Raw genomic sequence first — 23,791 nt, 5'->3', positions numbered from 1 at the left:
CTAGTATCATAGTGTAGTAGTTGTGAGTATAATAGTGTAGTAGTTGTTGTTTCCTAGTATAATAGTGTAGTAGTTGTGGTTTCCTAGTATCATAGTGTAGTAGTTGTGGTTTCCTAGTATCATAGTGTTGTAGTTGGTTTCCTAGTATCATAGTGTAGTAGTTGTGGTTTCCTAGTATAATAGTGTTGTGGTTTCCTAGTATAATAGTGTAGTGGTTGTGGTTTCCTAGTATCTTAGTGTTGTAGTTGTGGTTTCCTAGTATCATAGTGTAGTGAGTTGTGGTTTCCTAGTATAATAGTGTAATAGTTGTAGTTTCCTAGTATAATAGTGTTGTAGTTTCCTAGTATCATAGTGTAGTAGTTGTAGTTTCCTAGTATAATAGTGTAGTAGTTGTAGTTTCCTAGTGTCATAGTGTTGTAGTTTCCTAGTATCATAGTGTAGTAGTTGTAGTTTCCTAGTATCATAGTGTTGTAGTTTCCTAGTATCATAGTGTAGTAGTTGTAGTTTCCTAGTATACTAGTGTTGTAGTTTCCTAGTATCATAGTGTAGTAGTTGTAGTTTCCTAGTATAATAGTGTTGTAGTTGTAGTTTCCTAGTATAATAGTGTAGTAGTTGTAGTTTCCTAGTATCATAGTGTAGTAGTTGTAGTTTCCTAGTATTATAGTGTTGTAGTTTCCTAGTATCATAGTGTAGTAGTTGTAGTTTCCTAGTATAATAGTGTTGTAGTTTCCGAGTATAATAGTGTAGTAGTTGTAGTTTCCTAGTATAATAGTGTTGTAGTTTCCTAGTATCATAGTGTAGTAGTTGTAGTTTCCTAGTATAATAGTGTTGTAGTTTCCGAGTATAATAGTGTAGTAGTTGTAGTTTCCTAGTATAATAGTGTAGTAGTTGTAGTTTCCTAGTATAGTGTAGTAGTTGTAGTTTCCTAGTATAATAGTGTAGTAGTTGTAGTTTCCTAGTATAATAGTGTTGTAGTTGTAGTTTCCTAGTATAATAGTGTTGTAGTTTCCTAGTATAATAGTGTAGTAGTTGTAGTTTCCTAGTATAATAGTGTAGTAGTTGTAGTTTCCTAGTATCATAGTGTAGTAGTTGTAGTTTCCTAGTATAATAGTGTAGTAGTTGTAGTTTCCTAGTATAATAGTGTAGTAGTTGTAGTTTCCTAGTATAATAGTGTAGTAGTTGTAGTTTCCTAGTATAATAGTGTTGTAGTTTCCTAGTATCATAGTGTAGTAGTTGTAGTTTCCTAGTATAATAGTGTAGTAGTTGTAGTTTCCTAGTATCATAGTGTAGTAGTTGTAGTTTCCTAGTATAATAGTGTTGTAGTTTCCGAGTATAATAGTGTAGTAGTTGTAGTTTCCTAGTATCATAGTGTAGTAGTTGTAGTTTCCTAGTATCATAGTGTAGTAGTTGTAGTTTCCTAGTATCATAGTGTTGTAGTTTCCTAGTATAATAGTGTAGTAGTTGTAGTTTCCTAGTATAATAGTGTAGTAGTTGTAGTTTCCTAGTATCATAGTGTAGTAGTTGTAGTTTCCTAGTATCATAGTGTAGTGGTTTCCTAGTATCATAGTGTTGTGGTTTCCTAGTATAATAGTGTAGTAGTTGTGGTTTCCTAGTATCATAGTGTAGTAGTTGTAGTTTCCTAGTATAATAGTGTTGTAGTTTCCTAGTATCATAGTGTAGTAGTTGTAGTTTCCTAGTATAATAGTGTAATAGTTGTAGTTTCCTAGTATCATAGTGTTGTAGTTGTGGTTTCCTAGTATCATAGTGTTTGTAGTTTCCTAGTATAATAGTGTAGTAGTTGTAGTTTCCTAGTATAATAGTGGAGTAGTTGTAGTTTCCTAGTATCATAGTGGAGTAGTTGTAGTTTCCTAGATAATTAGTAGGTTGTGGTTTCCTAGTATCATAGTGTAGTAGTTGTAGTTTCCTAGTATAATAGTGTAGTAGTTGTAGTTTCCTAGTATCATAGTGTAGTAGTTGTAGTTTCCTAGTATCATAGTGTAGTAGTTGTAGTTTCCTAGTATAATAGTGTTGTAGTTTCCGAGTATAATAGTGTAGTAGTTGTAGTTTCCTAGTATAATAGTGTTGTATTTGTAGTTGCCTAGTATCATAGTGTAGTAGTTGTAGTTTCCTAGTATAATAGTGTAGTAGTTGTAGTTTCCTAGTGTCATAGTGTTGTAGTTTCCTAGTATCATAGTGGAGTAGTTGTAGTTTCCGAGTATAATAGTGTTGTAGTTTCCTAGTATCATAGATAGATAGAGATAGATATATACTTTATTAATCCCCAAGGGGAAATTTGTCGAGCCAGTAGCAGCAACACACAAGAATAAAAATAAAAATAAAAAACACAAATATAAGAAGGGTTAGGGTGATCTGGCAAGAGGTGAACTGTTGTAGAGCCTCATAGCCGTCGGCAGGAATGTTCTCCTGTATCTGTCCTTGTGGCAGCGGAGCGTGAGGAGCGTCTGGAGAAAGTACTCCTCTGTCCCTGTAGGAGGTGGTGGAAGGTGGGTGGTCCGGGTGGTCGGGTTGTCCAATATGGACACCAGTTTCTTCAACGTCCTCCTCTCCACCTGTTCCAGGTGCTCAGCTGGCAGCCGATGATGGAGCCAGCCTTCCTAACCAGTTTGTTAAGGCGGCTGGTGTCACGGCTCGATGCTGCTCCCCAGCAGACAATGGCAAAGTGCAGCACACTGGCCACAACCGACTGGTAGAATAACTCCAGCATCTTGCTGCACACGTTGAAGGATCGAAGCTTTCTCAGGAAAAACAGTCGACTCATCCCCTTCTTGTACACAGCGTTGATGTTGGCCTTCCAGTTCAGTCGGCTGTCGATGGAGGCGCCCAGGTACTTGTGCTCCTCCACCATGTCCACGTCCACTCCCAGGACACTCAGAGGTGTAGGAGCTGTCGCCTTCCTCCTGAAGTCCACCACCATCTCTCTGGTCTTGGCCACGTTCAGCCGCAGGTGGTTCTCATCGGCCCACTTTACAAAGTCACTCACCACTGCCCTACTCCTCCGTCCATCCCTAATACACCCGACCACTGCAGAATCATCAGAGTACTTCTGCAGATGGCATGACTCCGTGTTGTACTGGAAGTCACTGGTGTACAGGGTGAAGGAAGGAGACAGAACAGTTCCTGTGGGGCTCCAACATCACTGACCACCGTTCCAGACAGCACCCGCCCATTCTGACAAACTGTGGTCTGCCTGTGAGGTAGTCAGTGATCCAGGAGATGGTGGGCCAGCGTCCACACCGGCCACCAAGCTTCTCACTCAGCAGCAGTGGCTGGATGGTGTTAAATGCACTGGAGAAGTCAAAGTGACTCTCACAGAGACACGGTTCCATCCAGGTGCGACTGAGCTCGTTGCAGCAGGTAGATGATGGCGTCGTCCACTCCCACATGAGGCTGGTAAGCAAATTGCAGAGGGTCCGGCGATTTCACCTGCGGCGGAGGTGAGCCAGACCAGCCTCTCCAGCACCTTCATCACATGGGAGGTGAGGCGACAGTCGGTAGTCGTTGAGGCCAGATGGTGTTGACTTCTTTGGGACAGGGACCAGGCACGGCGTCTTCCACAGCACGGGACTTCCCCAGCCTCAGGCTGAGGTTGAAGAAGGCGCTGCAGGACACCAGACAGCTGGGTGGCGCGGGTCTTTAGGACCCTGGGGCTGATGCCATCAGGACCTTCAGCTCTGCGCTGGTGTAGTTTCTCCAGCTGTCTTCTCACCTGGTCAGTCGTCACAGAGAGAGGGAGGGTGGAGGGCCCATTGTTATTGAGGGCTCGGTGGATGTGCAGCTCAGCAGGGGGACAGAGGGAGGTGTTTGGGAGGTGTGATGTGTGGGAGGAGACAGGAGAGGCTGTGAACTGAACCTATTGAAAAAACAGTTCAGCTCGTTGGCCCTCTCCAGGAGCCCCTGGCTGTCTCCCTCCACCTTGAAGCCAGTTATCTGCTTCATGCCAGACCACACCTCCCTTGTGTTGTTCAGCTGGGTTTGGCCTCAGCTTCCTCCTGTAAAGTCCTTGCCTCCTGAGCTTCACCTTCCAGGTTGCGCTGGGCTTTCCTCAGCTCATCCCTGTCTCCAGACAAGCAGCTTTCTTCATGTTAAGAGCCTTCAGGTCCCTGGTGATCAGGGCTTGTTGTTGGGGAGCAGCGCACAGCCGTGATGGGATGGTGGTGTGTTCACAGAACTTGATGTATTCCGTGATGCAGTCGGTCATATACTGTTGATGTCCTCCCGTGCGGTCCACAGAACACATCCCAGTCCGTTGACTCGAAGCAGTCCTGTAGGCGTCGTTAGCCTCCAGAGACCACCCTCTCAGTCATGGTGGTCTCCGCCAGCCAGTTCACAAGAGGAAGATACCTGGCTGTCAGCGGGACCAAGTCATCATCAGACCTGTCGAGGGGAGGGCAGTGGCGCTGTATCGTCCTTAGTAGCATACAGCAAGTCCAGTGTTATTGTTCCTTGTTGGGCAGTCTATATACTGATGGAAGGTTGGCAGAGCTTTATCCAGTGTGGTGTGGTTAAAGTCACCAGTGATAGCCATGAATGCTCCAGGCTGATGGTTCAGCAGAGCAGACACAGTGATGGAGTGGATGGTGTCCACAGCTTCCTCAGCGTCAGCTGATGGCGGCGCGTATACCGACAACCACAATGGCGGACGTGAACTCTCTCGGCAAATAATGCAGGCGCATCCCCACGGCCAGCAGTTCAATGTTCGGGCTGCAAGCGCTCCTTCACGCACATGGTCGGATGGCACCACCGTTCATTCACATAAACGCGATCCGCCCCCTCTTCTTACCGCTCTGTGTAGCGTCTCTGTCAGCCCGAACAGTCCTGAAGCCGGGCAAAGGCGGCTGTGTGATCCGGATAGTCGCGTGCAGCCACGTCTCAGTGAAGCACAGAGACTGCTCTCACGGAAGATCCTCTCGGACATTACCAGCGGCGCGAGCTCATCCGTCTTATTAGCAAAGACCTCACGTTCCGTTCCCGTTATGATCGGCGGTGCCGAGGTTTGTATCTCCTCGTTTTAGCCCTCCGCTTGACACCCGATCTGCAGCCGCGAGCCCTCCTCCGTGGCTCAAGCGGAGATCACAGGTCTGTCTCCAGGCAGGAGCTGGCCTGCACAGGCGCGATCAGCTGAGCAGCGAGTGAGCAGGTCCCCATCATTGTTTTGCTGTGGCTCTCCGATACTCACGACAAAGTGAACAAAAGCCACAGTAGAATTATCGAAAAAAGTAGTTATGGTCCAGTGTCCGACCGTAACTAAGACAAACGTGAAAAGAAAAAGAAAAGGAAAAAGTGCAAAAAAAGACAATAAAATAAAAGCAAAACGCCACTACTGAAACAAGCAGCCGTTGGCACAGCGCCATTTTTAAAGAAGTAAATAGTGTAGTAGTTGTAGTTTCCTAGTATAATAGTGTAGTAGTTGTAGTTTCCTAGTGTCATAGTGTTGTAGTTTCCTAGTATCATAGTGGAGTAGTTGTAGTTTCCTAGTATAATAGTGGAGTAGTTGTAGTTTCCTAGTATACTAGTGTTGTAGTTTCCTAGTATCATAGTGTTGTAGTTTCCTAGTATAATAGTGTTGTAGTTTCCGAGTATAATAGTGTTGTAGTTGTAGTTTCTTAGTATAATAGTGTTGTAGTTCTAGTTTCCTAGTATAATAGTGTAGTAGTTGTAGTTTCCTTGTATAATAGTGTTGTAGTTGTAGTTTCCTAGTATAATAGTGTAGTAGTTGTAGTTTCCTAGTATCATAGTGTAGTAGTTGTAGTTTCCTAGTATTATAGTGTTGTAGTTTCCTAGTATCATAGTGTAGTAGTTGTAGTTTCCTAGTATAATAGTGTTGTAGTTTCCGAGTATAATAGTGTAGTAGTTGTAGTTTCCTAGTATAATAGTGTAGTAGTTGTAGTTTCCTAGTATCATAGTGTAGTAGTTGTAGGTTCCTAGTATAATAGTGTAGTGGTTGTGGTTTCCTAGTATAATAGTGTTGTGGTTGTAGTTTCCTAGTATAATAGTGTAGTAGTTGTAGTTTCCTAGTATAGTGTAGTAGTTGTAGTTTCCTAGTATAATAGTGTAGTAGTTGTAGTTTCCTAGTATAATAGTGTAGTAGTTGTAGTTTCCTAGTATAATAGTGTAGTAGTTGTAGTTTCCTAGTATAGTGTAGTAGTTGTAGTTTCCTAGTATAATAGTGTTGTAGTTTCCTAGTATCATAGTGTAGTAGTTTTCCTAGTATAATAGTGTTGTAGTTTCCAGTATAATAGTGTAGTTGTAGTTTCCTAGTATAATAGTGTTGTAGTTGTAGTTTCCTAGTATCATAGTGTAGTAGTTGTAGTTTCCTAGTATAATAGTGTAGTAGTTGTAGTTTCCTAGTATAATAGTGTAGTAGTTGTAGTTTCCTAGTATCATAGTGTTGTAGTTTCCTAGTATCATAGTGGAGTAGTTGTAGTTTCCTAGTATAATAGTGTTGTAGTTTCCTAGTATCATAGTGTAGTAGTTGTAGTTTCCTAGTATAATAGTGTAGTAGTTGTAGTTTCCTAGTGTCATAGTGTTGTAGTTTCCTAGTATCATAGTGTAGTAGTTGTAGTTTCCTAGTATAATAGTGTAGTAGTTGTAGTTTCCTAGTGTCATAGTGTTGTAGTTTCCTAGTATCATAGTGGAGTAGTTGTAGTTTCCTAGTATCATAGTGTTGTAGTTTCCTAGTATCATAGTGTAGTAGTTGTAGTTTCCTAGTATACTAGTGTTGTAGTTTCCTAGTATCATAGTGTAGTAGTTGTAGTTTCCTAGTATAATAGTGTTGTAGTTTCTGAGTATAATAGTGTAGTAGTTGTAGTTTCCTAGTATACTAGTGTTGTAGTTTCCTAGTATCATAGTGTAGTAGTTGTAGTTTCCTAGTATAATAGTGTTGTAGTTTCTGAGTATAATAGTGTAGTAGTTGTAGTTTCCTTGTATAATAGTGTAGTAGTTGTAGTTTCCTAGTATCATAGTGTAGTAGTTGTAGTTTCCTAGTATTATAGTGTTGTAGTTTCCTAGTATCATAGTGTAGTAGTTGTAGTTTCCTAGTATAATAGCAGGGTGTCCGCGGGGCATTAAAAAGTCTTAAAAAGTCTTAAATTGCTTTTCCTAAAAATAAGGCCTTAAAAAGTCTTAAATTGTCTTAAATTCAGATTGGATTGGTCTTAAATTTTTGGGTGTCATGTCATTACGAATATGAGGCAATCTGTTCATGCTTCCGATCCGTATTTTGCTCCGGTTACTCTGGCGTCTCTGGTGTCACGGGGCCGCCCCTTCTCTTAAAGGGGCCAGCGTGGTCCCATCCCATCCCTGCGTGAAGCATCGGCTAGCTGCTGCTCGCGCTAGCTCCTGCTCCGCCGCCCGGCAACAACGTCAACGCTTCTAGCGATGGAGGTCACCGGAGGAAATCAGCGCCGTGCAACAAAGAGCTCATCACCGAAGTCCAACGCTGCGGTGCGTTCTTCATTCTGTTCCACGAGACTCTGGACCAGACCACCACGAGACTCTAGACCAGACCACCACGAGACTCTGGACCAGACCACCACGAGACTCTGGACCAGACCACCGCGAGCAGACAGCTGGACTTCATGTGCGCTATTGGTGAAATGACCACGTCCCGTCAGGATCCTGTGGAGCTCATGGGCCATGACACCAGGACCTACTTCAGCACCTCAAAGTAAGTCTAACATAAATATATATGTTAATAACAGCTATGCATAGGCGCACTACACATTAATTAGACTAATTAAAAATAGTTTTAGAATGGTAGTAGAGTGGTGTTTACCTGTCAATATGTCTACATAGTGTTCACTAGGCTCAAGGGATGGCTCACGTTGCTTAATTTGTAAAAATAGTATTCATTCCTATTTATCCAGTCTGACATTAATCTGAAGTGGTGGTGTCATAAGAGATGTGGTGACTTGTTTGGCTAATGTCTGCCTTTTCTTTCTTTTTCCAGGAGAATGGACCAAATGTCAACTGGAAGTTTTTGTATTCATACAGTTTGAAAAGGATTGTTTTCCTAGTATATTCACAAAAGCTCAGGAGTAGACATGAACCTGTGCACAAACATCCATCACATAGAGACATGAGAACTCACACACACATACATTCTATTATGTAAATGTATTTGCATTTTAAAAGCAGCTGGAAATGTTATTTATGTTATTTTATAGATTTTTGTTCAAAAGGAACTATGTTGCACGTATTTTAAAAATATATTTACTTTATTTTATAGACATTTGTTCATGGGACCTAAATGTTCTGAAAATGTTGTATTAATAAATATAATTTACAACAGCAATGACATTTGTTTTATCCTTTTGCATTACACCATACTGTTAATTTTGAACAGTGTGTTTACTTTGAATTAATTAATTTAGATTAATGTATATTTCCTTCGTACGTTAGGTCTTAAATTTTATTTAGACGTGGTCTTAAAAAGTCTTAAAAAGTCTTAAATTTCACTGGTTTATTCCTGTAGACACCCTGAATAGTGTTGTAGTTTCCGAGTATAATAGTGTAGTAGTTGTAGTTTCCTAGTATCATAGTGTTGTAGTTGTAGTTGTGGTTTCCTAGTGTAGTAGTTGTAGTTTCCTAGTATAATAGTGTAGTAGTTGTAGTTTCCTAGTATAATAGTGTAGTAGTTGTTGTTTCCTAGTATAATAGTGTATTAGTTGTTGTTTCCTAGTATCATAGTGTTGTAGTTGTAGTTTCCTAGTATAATAGTGTAGTAGTTGTAGTTTCCTAGTATAATAGTGTAGTAGTTGTAGTTTCCTAGTATCATAGTGTTGTAGTTTCCTAGTATAATAGTGTAGTAGTTGTTGTTTCCTAGTATAATAGTGTAGTAGTTGTTGTTTCCTAGTATAATAGTGTAGTAGTTGTAGTTTCCTAGTATCATAGTGTTGTAGTTGTAGTTTCCTAGTATCATAGTGTAGTAGTTGTAGTTTCCTAGTATCATAGTGTAGTAGTTGTAGTTTCCTAGTATCATAGTGTTGTAGTTTCCTAGTATAATAGTGTAGTAGTTGTTGTTTCCTAGTATAATAGTGTAGTAGTTGTTGTTTCCTAGTATAATAGTGTAGTAGTTGTTGTTTCCTAGTATAATAGTGTAGTAGTTGTTGTTTCCTAGTATCATAGTGTTGTAGTTTCCTAGTATCATAGTGTAGTAGTTGTTGTTTCCTAGTATCATAGTGTAGTAGTTGTAGTTTCCTAGTATCATAGTGTTGTAGTTTCCTAGTATCATAGTGTAGTAGTTGTAGTTTCCTAGTATCATAGTGTTGTAGTTTCCTAGTATAATAGTGTAGTAGTTGTAGTTTCCTAGTATCATAGTGTTGTAGTTTCCTAGTATCATAGTGTAGTAGTTGTAGTTTCCTAGTATCATAGTGTTGTAGTTTCCTCGTATCATAGTGTTGTAGTTTCCCGGTGTGTCGTGCTCTGAGCTCCGTGGCATCGAGTAACGTCTCGACTCCAGGAGGAGAAACGCAGCACAGAGCGGCTCCATGCCCAGACCCCCCTCCTCTCTTCTCCCCCTCCAGAGGGTTCATCCCTCTCTCCTCCCCCTCCAGAGGCTTCATCCCGCTCTCCTCCCCCTCCAGAGGGTTCATCCCTCTCTTCTCCCCCTCCAGAGGCTTCATCCCTCTCTTCTCCCCCCAGCCCACCAGTCCTCTGCGGGGCTGGTTCATCCCTCCGTTCGGGGGGAACCCCTGGTGGGTGTACCTGGCGGCCGCGCTGCCCGCCCTGCTGGTCACCATCCTCATCTTCATGGACCAGCAGATCACCGCCGTCATCGTCAACCGGAAGGAGCACAAACTCAGGGTGGGTCGGCTCTTTGACCTTTGACCTCCATGACGACTGAAAGAGTAGACGCACGGCGGAGCGGGAAGTCCTCTTCACACCTTCACTCGTGTTTCTTTGCAGCCATTTGCTCAAATCAAGAGTTGATCTCATGTCTCCTGAATGTCAAGCAGCTGCCGCCAATACAAATAAAATAAAAGGGTTCATTTCATTTCTCATTAAAAAAACTAATGTAGACATTTGTTTGATTTGAGCTTCAATGAAACAGAGAGTGAACGTTTAACGCTACTTTCTGTACCCTCTGTGTATATATTTAATTATTTAATTTAAGATTATTTACAATAGTTTGTGGTGATATTTTTTTGTTCAGTGAAACTGAAAGTTTATTTAAGTCCCTCGTCTCGTTATGACTGTAACAGTCATAAAGCTTCATATGGGAAATAGTATTTCCCTGTGAACCAGAGTACATCCAGTAACTTCATGTTTTAATGTGCTCCTACGTATATGTACGTGTTTGTATGTGTTTGTATGTATATATATATGTATATGTGTGTATATCTTATGAGTGATAATACACACCTGGGTCGAACACGGCCTGTTGACCCCTCCCCACCAGGAGCCTGAGGTTTGACCTCTGGTGACCTTGCTGTCCTCTCACCTCAGAAAGGGGCTGGCTATCACCTGGACCTGTTCCTGGTGGCCGTGCTGATGGTGCTGTGCTCCTTCCTGGGCCTGCCGTGGTACGTGGCGGCCACCGTCATCTCCATCGCCCACCTCGACTCCCTGAAGATGGAGACGCAGACGTCGGCCCCCGGCGAGCAGCCGCGCTTCCTGGGCGTCAGGCGAGTCGACCTGGCGTGGCTTTTCCACCGCACGATTATGTTGGGTTCCCGTGTGAAAACGTGTCTCAGCGGGAAGGTCAGAGGTCAGAGACCAGAAGCAGAAGTTTATGTCCAGAATGAGGCCTTAAGGGAGGGGGAAAGGGAAGCAACAGCGCCCCCTGGGGACTCAAAACCACAACACACATAAAGATAACAACCGACTGATGAAGCAGAACTACAGGAAGTCATGTGAACAATGACAAGACAGGCAGAACCATGAGAACCGGATGAAACAACGGGGAAGCACAACAGGCACAACGGGGTAGCACAACAGGCACAATGGGTGTAAACATGAAGCCGGGCTCCAGAGTTTCAGCCGTTCCTCGTACAAATCCAAGTTATGGGAATAAAGATGCAATATTGAATGTGGTTCAAAGGATGAAACGTTGTTGTTGTTGTCGTGTGAGCTGTGCTCCAGTGTTCTCTACAGAGTGTAACTGAGTGTTCTCTCGTCTCCAGGGAGCAACGCGTCACGGGGATCTGCGTGTTCCTCCTGACGGGCCTCTCCGTCTTCATGGCGCCGATCCTCAAGGTACGAGACACGAGGCCCCGCCTTCTTCAAGGGCCCCGCCTCTCTTAGGTCCCCGCCCTCTAAGGTTCCCGCCTCTCTGAGGTCCCGCCCTCTGAGGTCCCGCCCTCTGAGGTTCCCGCCTCTCTAAGGTTCCCGCCCTCTGAGGTCCCCGCCCTCTGAGGTTCCCGCCTCTCTGAGGACACGCCCTCTGAGGACACGCCCCCCGGCCGTTCCTCCCAGCTGAAGTCGTGAGGCTCCTGAAGCTCCTCTCACGTTTCCATTCCCAGAGGAGCTGCTGAGCGATGGCCTGTGTGTTGGTGCTGCGGCGCCCTCTGGTGGTCATCGTGTATATTGCGCTCTTGATCCTGTGTTTCCTTTCCACTGCAGCCTGTTTAACCTCCTCTGTGTCCTGCAGTTCATCCCCATGCCCGTGCTCTACGGCGTGTTCCTCTACATGGGCGTGGCCTCCCTCAACGGCGTCCAGGTGAGCAGCCGCCCGTTAGCCACGAGCCGACTGACCGAAGGAAGGAACGAAATACAGGAAAAAGCGGTTCTTCGTGGCGTTCCCTCGGTCGGCGTTGGCTCGGCTCCAGGCCACGCCTCCACCTCGAGAACTAGACCTCCCGACCAATCGGATGCCAGCCCCGCTCCTCGTGGCTCAACGTGTTACTGTCGTGTTACCCGTCCGTCCTCCTGACCCGCTTGTTGTTGTTGTTGCTGTGCGTCAGTTGATGGACCGGCTGCAGCTGCTCCTGATGCCCGCCAAGCACCAGCCGGACCTCCTGTACCTGCGGCACGTCCCCCAGCGGCGCGTCCACCTGTTCACTTTCATCCAGGCGCTGTGTGTGGCCGCCCTGTGGGTCCTGAAGTCCACCGTGGCGGCCATCGTCTTCCCCGTCATGGTGAGCCGTCCTCACCCCGTCCTCACCCCGTCCTCACGCCGTCCTCACGCCGTCCTCACGTCGTCCTCACGCCGTCCTCACCCCGTCCTCACGCCGTCCTCACCCCGTCCTCACGCCGTCCTCACCTCGTCCTCACCCCGTCCTCACGCCGTCCTCACCCCGTCCTCACGCCGTCCTCACGCCGTCCTCACGCCGTCCTCACCCCGTCCTCACGCCGTCCTCACGCCGTCCTCACCCCGTCCTCACGCCGTCCTCACCCCGTCCTCACGCCGTCCTCACCCCGTCCTCACGCTGTCCTCACCCCGTCCTCACCCCGTCCTCACCCCGTCCTCACCCCGTCCTCACCCCGTCCTCACCCCGTCCTCACGCCGTCCTCACCCCGTCCTCACGCCGTCCTCACCCCGTCCTCACGCCGTCCTCACGCCGTCCTCACCCTGTCCTCACGCCGTCCTCACGCTGTCCTCACCCTGTCCTCACGCCGTCCTCACCCCGTCCTCACGCCGTCCTCACCCCGTCCTCACCCCGTCCTCACGCCGTCCTCACCCCGTCCTCACGCTGTCCTCACCCCGTCCTCACCCCGTCCTCACGCCGTCCTCACCCCGTCCTCACCCCGTCCTCACGCCGTCCTCACCCCGTCCTCACGCCGTCCTCACCCCGTCCTCACGCTGTCCTCACGCCGTCCTCACCCCGTCCTCACCCCGTCCTCACGCCGTCCTCACGCCGTCCTCACGCCGTCCTCACGCCATCCTCACCCCGTCCTCACGCCGTCCTCACGCCCGTCCTCACGCCCGTCCTCACGCCTCCGTCCTCACGCCCGTCCTCACCCGTCCTCACCCCGTCCCTCACGCCCGTCCTCACCCCGTCCTCACCCGTCCTCACGCCCGTCCTCACGCCCGTCCTCACCCCGTCCTCACGCCGTCCTCACGCCCGTCCTCACCCGTCCTCACCCCCTCCTCACCCGTCCTCACGCCGTCCTCACGCCGTCCTCACGCCGTCCTCACCCCGTCCTCACGCCGTCCTCACGCCGTCCTCACGCCGTCCTCACGCTGTCCTCACCCCGTCCTCACGCCGTCCTCACCCCGTCCTCACGCCGTCCTCACCCGTCCTCACGTCCTCCGCCGTCGTCATCCCGTCCTCACCCCGTCCTCACGCCGTCCTCACCCCGTCCTCACCCCGTCCTCACGCCGTCCTCACCCCGTCCTCACCCCGTCCTCACGCCGTCCTCACGCCGTCCTCACCCGTCCTCACCCGTCCTCACGCCCGTCCTCACCCGTCCTCACGCCGTCCTCACGCCCGTCCTCACCCGTCCTCACGCCGTCCTCACCCGTCCTCACCCGTCCTCACGCCGTCCTCACGCCGTCCTCACGCCGTCCTCACCTCGTCCTCACCTCGTCCTCACCCCGTCCTCACCCCGTCCTCACGCCGTCCTCACCCGTCCTCACGCCGTCCTCACGCCGTCCTCACGCCGTCCTCACCCCGTCCTCACGCCGTCCTCACGCCGTCCTCACCCCGTCCTCACCCCGTCCTCACGCCGTCCTCACGCCGTCCTCACCCCGTCCTCACGCCGTCCTCACGCCGTCCTCACCCCGTCCTCACCCCGTCCTCACCCCGTCCTCACGCCGTCCTCACGCCGTCCTCACGCCGTCCTCACCCCGTCCTCACGCCGTCCTCACCCTGTCCTCACCCCGTCCTCACGCCGTCCTCACCCCGTCCTCACCCCGTCCTCACGCCGTCCTCCCCGTCCTCACCCCGTCCTCACGCTGTCCTCACGCCGTCCTCACGCCGTCCTCACCCCGTCCTCACGCTGTCCTCACGCCGTCCTCACCCCGTCCTCACGCCGTCCTCACGCCGTCCTCACGCCGTCCTCACGCCGTCCTCACACCGTCCTCACGCCGTCCTCACCCCGTCCTCACGCCGTCCTCACCCCGTCCTCACCCCGTCCTCACGCCGTCCTCACCCCGTCCTCACGCCGTCCTCACCCCGTCCTCAACCCGTCCTCACCCCGTCCTCACGCCGTCCTCACCCCGTCCTCACGCCGTCCTCACCCCGTCCTCACCCCGTCCTCACCCCGTCCTCACCCCCGTCCTCGCCCCGTCCTCGGCCCGTCCTCGCCCCCGTCCTCGCCCTGTCCTCACGCCGTCCTCACGCCGTCCTCACGCCCGTCCTCACGCCTCCGTCCTCACGCCCGTCCTCACGCCGTCCTCACCGTCCTCACGCCGCCGTCCTCACGCCCGTCCTCACCCGTCCTCACGCCGTCCTCACGCCGTCCTCACCCGTCCTCACGCGTCCTCACCCCGTCCTCACGCCGTCCTCACCCGTCCTCACCCCGTCCTCACGCCCGTCCTCACCCGTCCTCCACGCCGTCCTCACCCGTCCTCACGCGTCCTCCGCCGTCCTCACCCGTCCTCCGCCCGTCCTCACCCGTCCTCACGCCCGTCCTCACCGTCCTCACCCGTCCTCACCCGTCCTCACCCGTCCTCACGCCGTCCTCACGCCCGTCCTCACCCGTCCTCACCCCGTCCTCACGCCGTCCTCACCTCGTCCTCACGCCGTCCTCACGCCCGTCCTCACCCGTCCTCACGCCCGTCCTCACCCGTCCTCACGCCCGTCCTCACGCCGTCCTCACCCGTCCTCACGCCCGTCCTCACGCCCGTCCTCACGCCCGTCCTCACCCCGTCCTCACCCGTCCTCACGCCGACCTCACGCCGACCTCACCTCGTCCTCACCCGTCCTCACGCCCGTCCTCACGCCCGTCCTCACGCCGTCCTCACCCGTCCTCACGCCGTCCTCACCCGTCCTCACGCCGTCCTCACCCGTCCTCACGCCGTCCTCACGCCCGTCCTCACCCGTCCTCCGCCGTCCTCACCCGTCCTCACCGTCCTCACGCCGTCCTCACCCGTCCTCACCCGTCCTCACCCGTCCTCACGCCGTCCTCACCCCGTCCTCACGCCGTCCTCACGCCGTCCTCACCCCGTCCTCACGCCGTCCTCACCCCGTCCTCACCCCGTCCTCACGCCGTCCTCACGCCGTCCTCACGCCGTCCTCACCCCGTCCTCACGCCGTCCTCACGCCGTCCTCACGCCGTCCTCACCGCGTCCTCACCCGTCCTCACGCCCGTCCCCACGCCGTCCTCACGCCCGTCCTCACGCCGTCCTCACCCCGTCCTCACGCCTCACCCGTCCTCACGCCGTCCTCACCCGTCCTCACCCGTCCTCACCCGTCCTCACCCGTCCTCACGCCGTCCTCACCTCGTCCTCACGCCGTCCTCACGCCGTCCTCACGCCGTCCTCACCCCGTCCTCACGCCGTCCTCACCCCGTCCTCACGCCGTCCTCACGCCGTCCTCACCCGTCCTCACGCCGTCCTCACCCCGTCCTCACCCCGTCCTCACGCCGTCCTCACGCGTCCTCACCGTCCTCACGCCCGTCCTCACGCCGTCCTCACCCGTCCTCACCCGTCCTCCCGTCCTCACGCCCGTCCTCACCCGTCCTCACGCCCGTCCTCACCCCGTCCTCACCCGTCCTCGCCGTCCTCACGCCGTCCTCACGCGTCCTCACTCCTCGTCCTCACGCCCGTCCTCACGCCCGTCCTCACCCCGTCCTCACCCGTCCTCACGCCGTCCTCACCCGTCCTCACCCGTCCTCACGCCGTCCTCACGCCGTCCTCACCCCGTCCTCACGCCCGTCCTCACCCCGTCCTCACGTCCTCACCCGTCCTCACGCCTCACCGTCCTCACCCCGTCCTCACGCCGTCCTCACCCGTCCTCACGCCCGTCCTCACCCCGTCCTCACCCGTCCTCACCGTCCTCACCCCGTCCTCACGCCCGTCCTCACGCCCGTCCTCACGCCGTCCTCACCTCACCCGTCCTCACGCCGTCCTCACGCCGTCCTCACCCCGTCCTCACGTCCTCACGCCCTCACGTCCTCACACCCTCACGTCCTCCCGCCCTCACGCCCGTCCTCACCCCGTCCTCACCCGTCCTCACCCCGTCCTCACGCCGTCCTCACGCCGTCCTCACCCGTCCTCACGCCGTCCTCACCCGTCCTCACCCGTCCTCACCTCACCCGTCCTCACGCCGTCCTCACACCGTTCACCCGTCCTCACGCCGTCCTCACCCCGTCCTCACGCCGTCCTCACCCCGTCCTCACGCCGTCCTCACCCCGTCCTCACGCCGTCCTCACGCCGTCCTCACGCCGTCCTCACCCCGTCCTCACGCCGTCCTCACCCCGTCCTCACGCCGTCCTCACGCCGTCCTCACCCGTCCTCACGCCGTCCTCACCCGTCCTCACCCCGTCCTCACCCGTCCTCACCCCGTCCTCACGCCGTCCTCACCCATCCTCACCGTCCTCACCCCGTCGTCACCCGTCCTCACGCCGTCCTCACGCCGTCCTCACCCGTCCTCACGCCGTCCTCACCCCGTCCTCACGCCGTCCTCACCCCGTCCTCACGCCGTCCTCACGCCGTCCTCACGCCGTCCTCACGCCGTCCTCACCCCGTCCTCACACCGTCCTCACGCCCGTCCTCACCCGTCCTCACGCCGTCCTCACCCGTCCTCACGCCGTCCTCACGCCGTCCTCACCCGTCCTCACGCCGTCCTCACCCGTCCTCACCCTGTCCTCACGCCGTCCTCACCCCGTCCTCACCCCGTCCTCACGCCGTCCTCACCCCGTCCTCACGCCGTCCTCACCCTGTCCTCACCCCGTCCTCACGCCGTCCTCACCCCGTCCTCACGCCGTCCTCACGCCGTCCTCACCCCGTCCTCACCCCGTCCTCACGCCCGTCCTCACCCGTCCCGTCCTCACCCCGTCCTCACGCCGTCCTCACCCGTCCCTCACGCCGTCCTCACCCGTCCTCCACCGTCCTCACCCGTCCTCACCCGTCCTCACCCGTCCTCACGCCGTCCTCACCCGTCCTCACGCCGTCATCACGCCGTCCTCACCCGTCCTCACGCCGTCCTCACCCGTCCTCACGCCCGTCCTCACCCGTCCTCACCCCGTCCTCACGCGTCCTCACGCCCGTCCTCACGCCGTCCTCACTCCGTCCTCACGCCGTCCTCACGCCTGTCCTCCCGTCCTCACCCCGTCCTCACCCGTCCTCACGCCGTCCTCACCTGTCCTCACGCCGTCCTCACGCCGTCCTCACCCGTCCTCACGCGTCCTCACCCTGTCCTCACCCGTCCTCACGCCGTCCTCACGCCGTCCTCACCCCGTCCTCACCCGTCCTCACCGTCCTCACGCCGTCCTCACCCCGTCCTCACGCCGTCCTCACCCGTCCTCACCCGTCCTCACGCCGTCCTCACGCCGTCCTCACGCCCGTCCTCACCCTCACACGTCCTCACCCGTCCTCACCCCGTCCTCACCCGTCCTCACCCCGTCCTCACCCTGTCCTCACCCGTCCTCACGCCCGTCCTCACCCTGTCCTCACCCGTCCTCACCCGTCCTCACCCGTCCTCACGCCCGTCCTCACCCCGTCCTCACGCCCGTCCCTCACCCGTCCTCACCCGTCCTCACCCGTCCTCACGCCGTCCTCACGCCCGTCCTCACGCCGTCCTCACGCCGTCCTCACCCCGTCCTCACCCCGTCCTCACGCGTCCTCACCCGTCCTCACGCCGTCCTCACCCGTCCTCACCCGTCCTCACCGCCTCACCCCGTCCTCACCCCGTCCTCACCCCTCACGCCCGTCCTCACGCCCGTCCTCACCCGTCCTCACGCCGTCCTCACCCGTCCTCACGCCGTCCTCACGTCCTCACACCGTCCTCACACCGTCGTCACCGCGTCCTCACCCGTCCTCACGCCGTCCTCACCCGTCCTCACACCGTCCTCACGCCATCCTCACCCCGTCCTTACGCCGTCCTCACCCCGTCCTCACCCGTCCTCACCCGTCCTCACCCCCGTCCTCAGCCCGTCCTCACGCCGTCCTCACCGCCCGTCCTCACCCCGTCCTCACCCGTCCTCACGCCGTCCTCACCCGTCCTCACCCGTCCTCACGCCGTCCTCACCCGTCCTCACGCCGTCCTCACGCCGTCCTCACGCCGTCCTCGCCCCGTCCTCGCCCCGTCCTCGCCCCGTCCTCGGCCCGTCCTCGCCCCGTCCTCGGCCCCGTCCTCACCCCCGTCCTCAGCCCGTCCTCGCACCGTCCTCACGCCTCACCCCGTCCTCACCCGTCCTCACCCGTCCTCACCCGTCCTCACCCGTCCTCACGCCGTCCTCACCCCGTCCTCACGCGTCCTCACCCCGTCCTCACCCCGTCCTCACCCCGTCCTCACACCGTCCTCACGCCGTCCTCACCCCGTCCTCACCCCGTCCTCACGCCGTCCTCACGCCATCCTCACCCCGTCCTCACCCCGTCCTCACCCCCGTCCTCGCCCCGTCCTCACGCCGTCCTCACGCCGTCCTCACGCCGTCCTCACGCCGTCCTCACGCCGTCCTCACCCCGTGCCCCCTGCAGGTCCTGGCGCTGGTGGCGGTGCGCAAGGCGATGGACTTCCTGTTCTCGCAGCACGACCTGGGCTACCTGGACGACGTCATCCCGGAGAAAGACAAGAAGAAGAAGGAGGACGAGAAGAAGAAGAAGGGCAAGAAGAAGGGAAGCGTCGACAGCGAGATCGAATTCGTAAGTTCCCCCGCGGCCTGGTGGGCGTGTCTCCGGTGTAGCTCCTCCCCCTCGAGGTCCCGTGTTGACGTGTCCTCCGTCCCCCACAGTGCGACTACCCGTACAGCGACGGCGTGCCCACGGTAAAGATCTCCATGGACGCGCTGCAGCGTGAGTACGCACCTCTGGAGGCCGCCGCCTCCTCTTCCTCCTCCTCTTCCTCTTCTTCAGCCGGCTAAAAACACACGATTCTCTCTCTAAAAGTAACTTTTCTTTTGCGCCTCCTCCTCCTCTTTTTTTCTCGTCTCTGCTGCTGACCCGCTTGACCTTTCAGAGTGAAGTATGTATTTAATGACCCCCCCCTCTCTCCCCCCCCCAGGAGATCCAACCCAGACGTTCCTTGACCCACAGTCGTCGTGCTGAGAACTACTTTGAGTCTCCCACGGTGGCCGAGTGAGTACGACTGGTAAATATATATATATATATATACATATATATATATAATTATTAGGGCTGTCAGCGTTAACGCGTTAATCTATGCGATTAATTTGGCCGCGTTAACGCACTAAAATATTTTAACGCAACTTTGTTTACTTCCGGTGTTCGTTGAAGTTTTTACACTGTTTCCGTTTTTAAAACAATTATTTCTCCGCGACAATAAGGATCATAAATGAGTTTAACTCGTGGATGAATCAGTCGGGTTTCCTCCTGCTCCTCCTTCCTCCCGTCTCCCCCTCTGACACACAGAGGAACGGAGGGGCGACGTGTGCGGAAAGAACTCGTCACACGAAACCTTCACCGTGATTGGTCAATCCGTTTGTCTGTCAACACTTAGCGAAAAAAACAACCAATGAACACTCAGTAAATCACAAAGGACCTCCCACCTCACAGGTGAGGCTCATTAGCAGCCTGTCAGTCAGAGAACCAGAGAACACGGCACCAGGACAATGAGCCTCATTGAATAGAGCTGAGATTGTTCTGGAATGTTTGATGTAGAACACGTGGGGGTGTGTCATATGAAAACGCCTTTAAAAGGTGAATTTACATGTTTTTGTAAAATGTATAAAATGCCCCCAGCCTCCAGAGGGTGAACGTGACATATGTGAATGTCAGTCAGTTACCAAGGCCACTGGTTCTGCTGTTCAGTGGTAAAGATGACAGGACCAATGGGGTCTCAATATACTTCTTTTTTTTTACTCATCTGGATGTTTCACTGAAGAAACAATTTATCATCCACAATATTAAATACCTCGCTGGCACTTTATAGGTAGGAGCCTCTTTGAAAACACAGCTCTGTGGGAAGTTTTGTCTTTAAAAGAAGAAACAAAAACTTGTAATCGCGATTAATGAATTTCAAAATGTGCGATTAATTAGTTAAATTTTTTTAAATCGATTGACAGCCCTAATAATTATATAATGTGTTCATGTATGTATATATGTGTGTGTATCTATATATATATATATTTGTGTGTGTATGTATCTATATATATATACAGTACCGTATTTTTTGCACTTTAGGGCACACTTAAAAGCCTTTAATTTTCTCAAAAAACGACAGTGCGTTTTATAATCCGAAGCGCCGTATATATGGATTAATTCTGGTTTTGCTTACTGACCTCTAAGCGATTTTGTGTGGTACAAGGCGCTCACGGCGCTAAGTCAAAATGTTTGAGTACGACTTTGGTAAACTACAAAGCCGCACCGCTTGCAGCATTACGGCTACCGTAGCCAGGAGCGTCGCGGAGTAATACAGTCTCTATTCGACTGAAGGCAACAGCGTTAGCACCGGACATGAATATCAATGACTTTCGAGGTGGTCCTTCTTGGTGTTTTCGTTTTATGAAAAGACGTAATCTCTCTATCCGCACACGAACTACCGTCTCGCAGCAACTGCCAAAAGATTACGAAGAAAAGTTGTTTTCCGCAATGCGCCTTATAGTCCGGTGCGCTTTATATATGAAAAAAGATCGAAAATAGACCATTCATTGACAGTGCGCCTTATAATCTAGTGCGCCCTATAGTGCAAAAAATACGGTATATATATATATATGTGTATTTATATCTATGTGTCTGTATATATATATGTAGATGTGTGTTATAGGTGTGTGTATATATATATTAGGGCTGTCAATCGATAAAAAAAATTTAACTAATTAATCGCACATTTTGAAATTCATTAATCGCGATTAATCGCAGTTAAAAGTTCATTCTTTTTAAAGACCAAACTTCACACAGAGCTGTGTTTCAAAGAGGCTCCTACCTATAAAGTGCCAGCGAGGTATTTAATATTGTGGATGATAAATTGTTTCTTCAGTGAAACATCAGATTAGTTAAAAAAAAGAAGTATATTGAGACCCATTGGTCCTGTCATCTTTACCACTGAACAGCAGAACCAGTGGCCTTGGGAACTGACTGACATTCACATATGTCACGTTAACCCTCTGGAGGCTGGGGGCATTTTATACATTTTACAAAAAAATATAAATTCACCTTTTAAAGGCGTTTTCATATGACACATACCCACGTGTTCTACAGCAAACATTCCAGAACAATCTCAGCTCTATTCAATGAGGCTCATTGTCCTGGTGCCGTGTTCTCTGCTCTCTGACTGACAGGCTGCTAATGAGCCCCACCTGTGAGGTGGGAGGTCCTTTGTGATTTACTGAGTGTTCATTGGTTGTTTTTTCCCCAAAATGTTGACAAACGGATTGACCAATCACGGTGAAGGTTTCGTGTGACGAGTTCTTTCCGCGCGTCCCCGACATGTCGCCTCCGTTCCTCTGTGTGTCAGAGGGGAGACGGAGGAAGGAGGAGCAGGAGGAAACCGACTGATTCATCCACGAGTTAAACTCATTTATGATCCTTATTTTCGGAGAAATAATTGTTTAAACGGAAACAGTGTTAAACCGACTGCCGGTGGTTTGACACTCAGAGTGAAAAAACTTCAACGAACACCGGAAGTAAACAAAATTGCGTTAAAATATTTTAGTGCGTTAACGCAGCCAAATTAATCGCATAGATTAACGCGTTAACGCTGACAGCCCTAATATATATAGATAGATAGATAGACAAATATATATATATATATGTATATTTATGTATATATTTATGTATATATATTTATGTATAAATATATTTGTATCTATACATATATACAGTATATATTTATGTGTGTGTATTTATATCTATGTGTCTGTATGTGTAGGTGTGTGTATATATAGATAGATAGATAGACAAATATATATAAATATATTTTTCTGTACTCGCTCCTTATATTTCCCTCTCCGTTTTTCTCTCCAGTCTTAATCGAGGTCCGTGTACAAAAGGTTGGCCTCTGATTCGGGGCCTCTGATTCGAGGCCTCTGATTCGGGGCCTCTGATTCGAGGCCTCTGATTCGGGCCCCCGGGGGCCCCGACGACGCTCTCCTCTGGAGGAAGAGCTCCCAAACGGATCTGTGAACCAAAGAAGAAGATTCTTGTTTGAACAGTGTTTTTATTGTTGTATTCTTCCTCCCTGTGTTGTTCTAATCTGAAGAGGCTTTATCCGAGTTCTATTGTTAACTCACGAGTTCCTGCAGGAAACAAAATGGCCACTTGAGGTCACGCAGCTTTTACGGGACACTAATATCTTCTGAACGAGTCGTAAGCGCCCAGATACAGCCGTCATGTCATTAAAGAGGTTTTTCTCGTGTAATTATTATTATTTTTGTAATGGATTTATTCCAAATGACACCAAATCAAAACCTTTTTAACGTTTTTAAATCAGAACTCCTGGAATCCAAAGAGTAAAAACATGGCGGAGGAGGCGGAGTCTTTTCCTTTGCAGCCAACAGAAAGGGCCCAGAAGGTCTCCGACAGGCAGTGGGTATTTATGGGCATATGCATCATTTATTCAGGGCTGCGTATTCATAAGACACACCCAAGAGGTCGTGGAAGAAGACCACGTCGGGGTCAGTGGGAAGTGAATGGTTCCATGCAGCCCCCCCCCCCCCCCCTTCATCTTTCTATATTTATTATATTTAAACCCTCGGCAGATGGATTTGCTGCCTGAATCTAAAGTCTGGTTTCCATATAACTTCCTCATGTGTGCACATCTGAAGACATTGTTTCTGGATCCACTCGGCTGGTTTCTCCCTGTTTGGGGTATAGATGTAGCTCTACCTCGCATATTTCTGTTTGTGCCAGGCAAAATATATATATTAATATAAATATTATATACATTTATATGTATTAATATTATATAAATTTTTATATATATAATATATTAATGATATATATTTATATTCAGATTATATATGAATCATATATATAATATTTGTATATATTAATTACATTTATATATATTAATATTATATACATATTTATTAATATAGAGATTATATATGTATATATATTATATAAATGTGTGTATAGATAGCATTTTTATATATATAAATGTATGTGTATATATACATTTATATAATATAAATGTATACAATATATATATAATTTGTATTTAAATATTATATATAATTTGTGGGTGTATATATATATATAAATGATATATAATTTGTGTATATATATATATAATGAATTAATCTGATCTGTTGGGCCATTATTTGTGATCAAACATTGATTTTATTGTTTTCCCCTGCAGAGGATCTCTGACTCTCTAAGGTCCTTTTTGCTCTGTGACACTTAAGATATTATATTTTTATTTGACAAATGATTTAGGTATGATTTTTTTTTTTCTTCCATTTTTCAAAGGGTACTATTAGCAGAATGATATTGTGTCCTCGTGACCGCCTGCATCGTCCTCACACACTTGACTGAACTCGGAGCCTATTGAAATTAAAGTTCCTTTTTGAAAATGTGATCATATTCAAAGTGTTGATGTGATGCATTTTCCATCTTATTGAGTATGTTTAGTTTTTAATGATTTAATGTGTTTAAATTAACAATCACTGTGATGTAGCGCCGCCCGGTGACGCCTTCCATGTCCTTTCATTCACATGGCGGCTCGTGCTTCTGATGGAGCACACGCTGGAGCTGGAGCTGATTTGAGGATTGTGACAGCTTTCTTGCCATCACTTGTAGGTTCTCCCTATCAGCACCACGGAACGA

The 23,791-nt window shown here is 50.6% G+C and overlaps 1 protein-coding gene across 1 annotated transcript in view; it reads left to right on the top strand.

The window, feature by feature from the left end:
* LOC130206433 (electrogenic sodium bicarbonate cotransporter 1-like) overlaps nt 1–23,543 on the top strand; it is a 67,117-nt gene extending 43,574 nt beyond the window's left edge. The window contains exons 14-22 of the mRNA XM_056434411.1: nt 9,664–9,825; nt 10,468–10,646; nt 11,145–11,217; nt 11,612–11,680; nt 11,925–12,098; nt 18,545–18,709; nt 18,799–18,859; nt 19,068–19,154; nt 21,989–23,543. Coding sequence (XP_056290386.1) covers nt 9,664–9,825; nt 10,468–10,646; nt 11,145–11,217; nt 11,612–11,680; nt 11,925–12,098; nt 18,545–18,709; nt 18,799–18,859; nt 19,068–19,111 — 927 coding nt within the window. The 3' untranslated portion in view covers nt 19,112–19,154; nt 21,989–23,543. The remainder of the gene's footprint in view (nt 1–9,663; nt 9,826–10,467; nt 10,647–11,144; nt 11,218–11,611; nt 11,681–11,924; nt 12,099–18,544; nt 18,710–18,798; nt 18,860–19,067; nt 19,155–21,988) is intronic.
* Nucleotides 23,544–23,791: the final 248 nt, after the last annotated feature.

This window comes from Pseudoliparis swirei, chromosome 16, assembly GCF_029220125.1.
Source record: "Pseudoliparis swirei isolate HS2019 ecotype Mariana Trench chromosome 16, NWPU_hadal_v1, whole genome shotgun sequence".
NCBI lineage: Eukaryota > Metazoa > Chordata > Actinopteri > Perciformes > Liparidae > Pseudoliparis > Pseudoliparis swirei.
The sequence above is the reverse complement of the archived record's forward strand: the minus strand, read 5'-3'. Positions and strand labels throughout refer to the sequence as shown.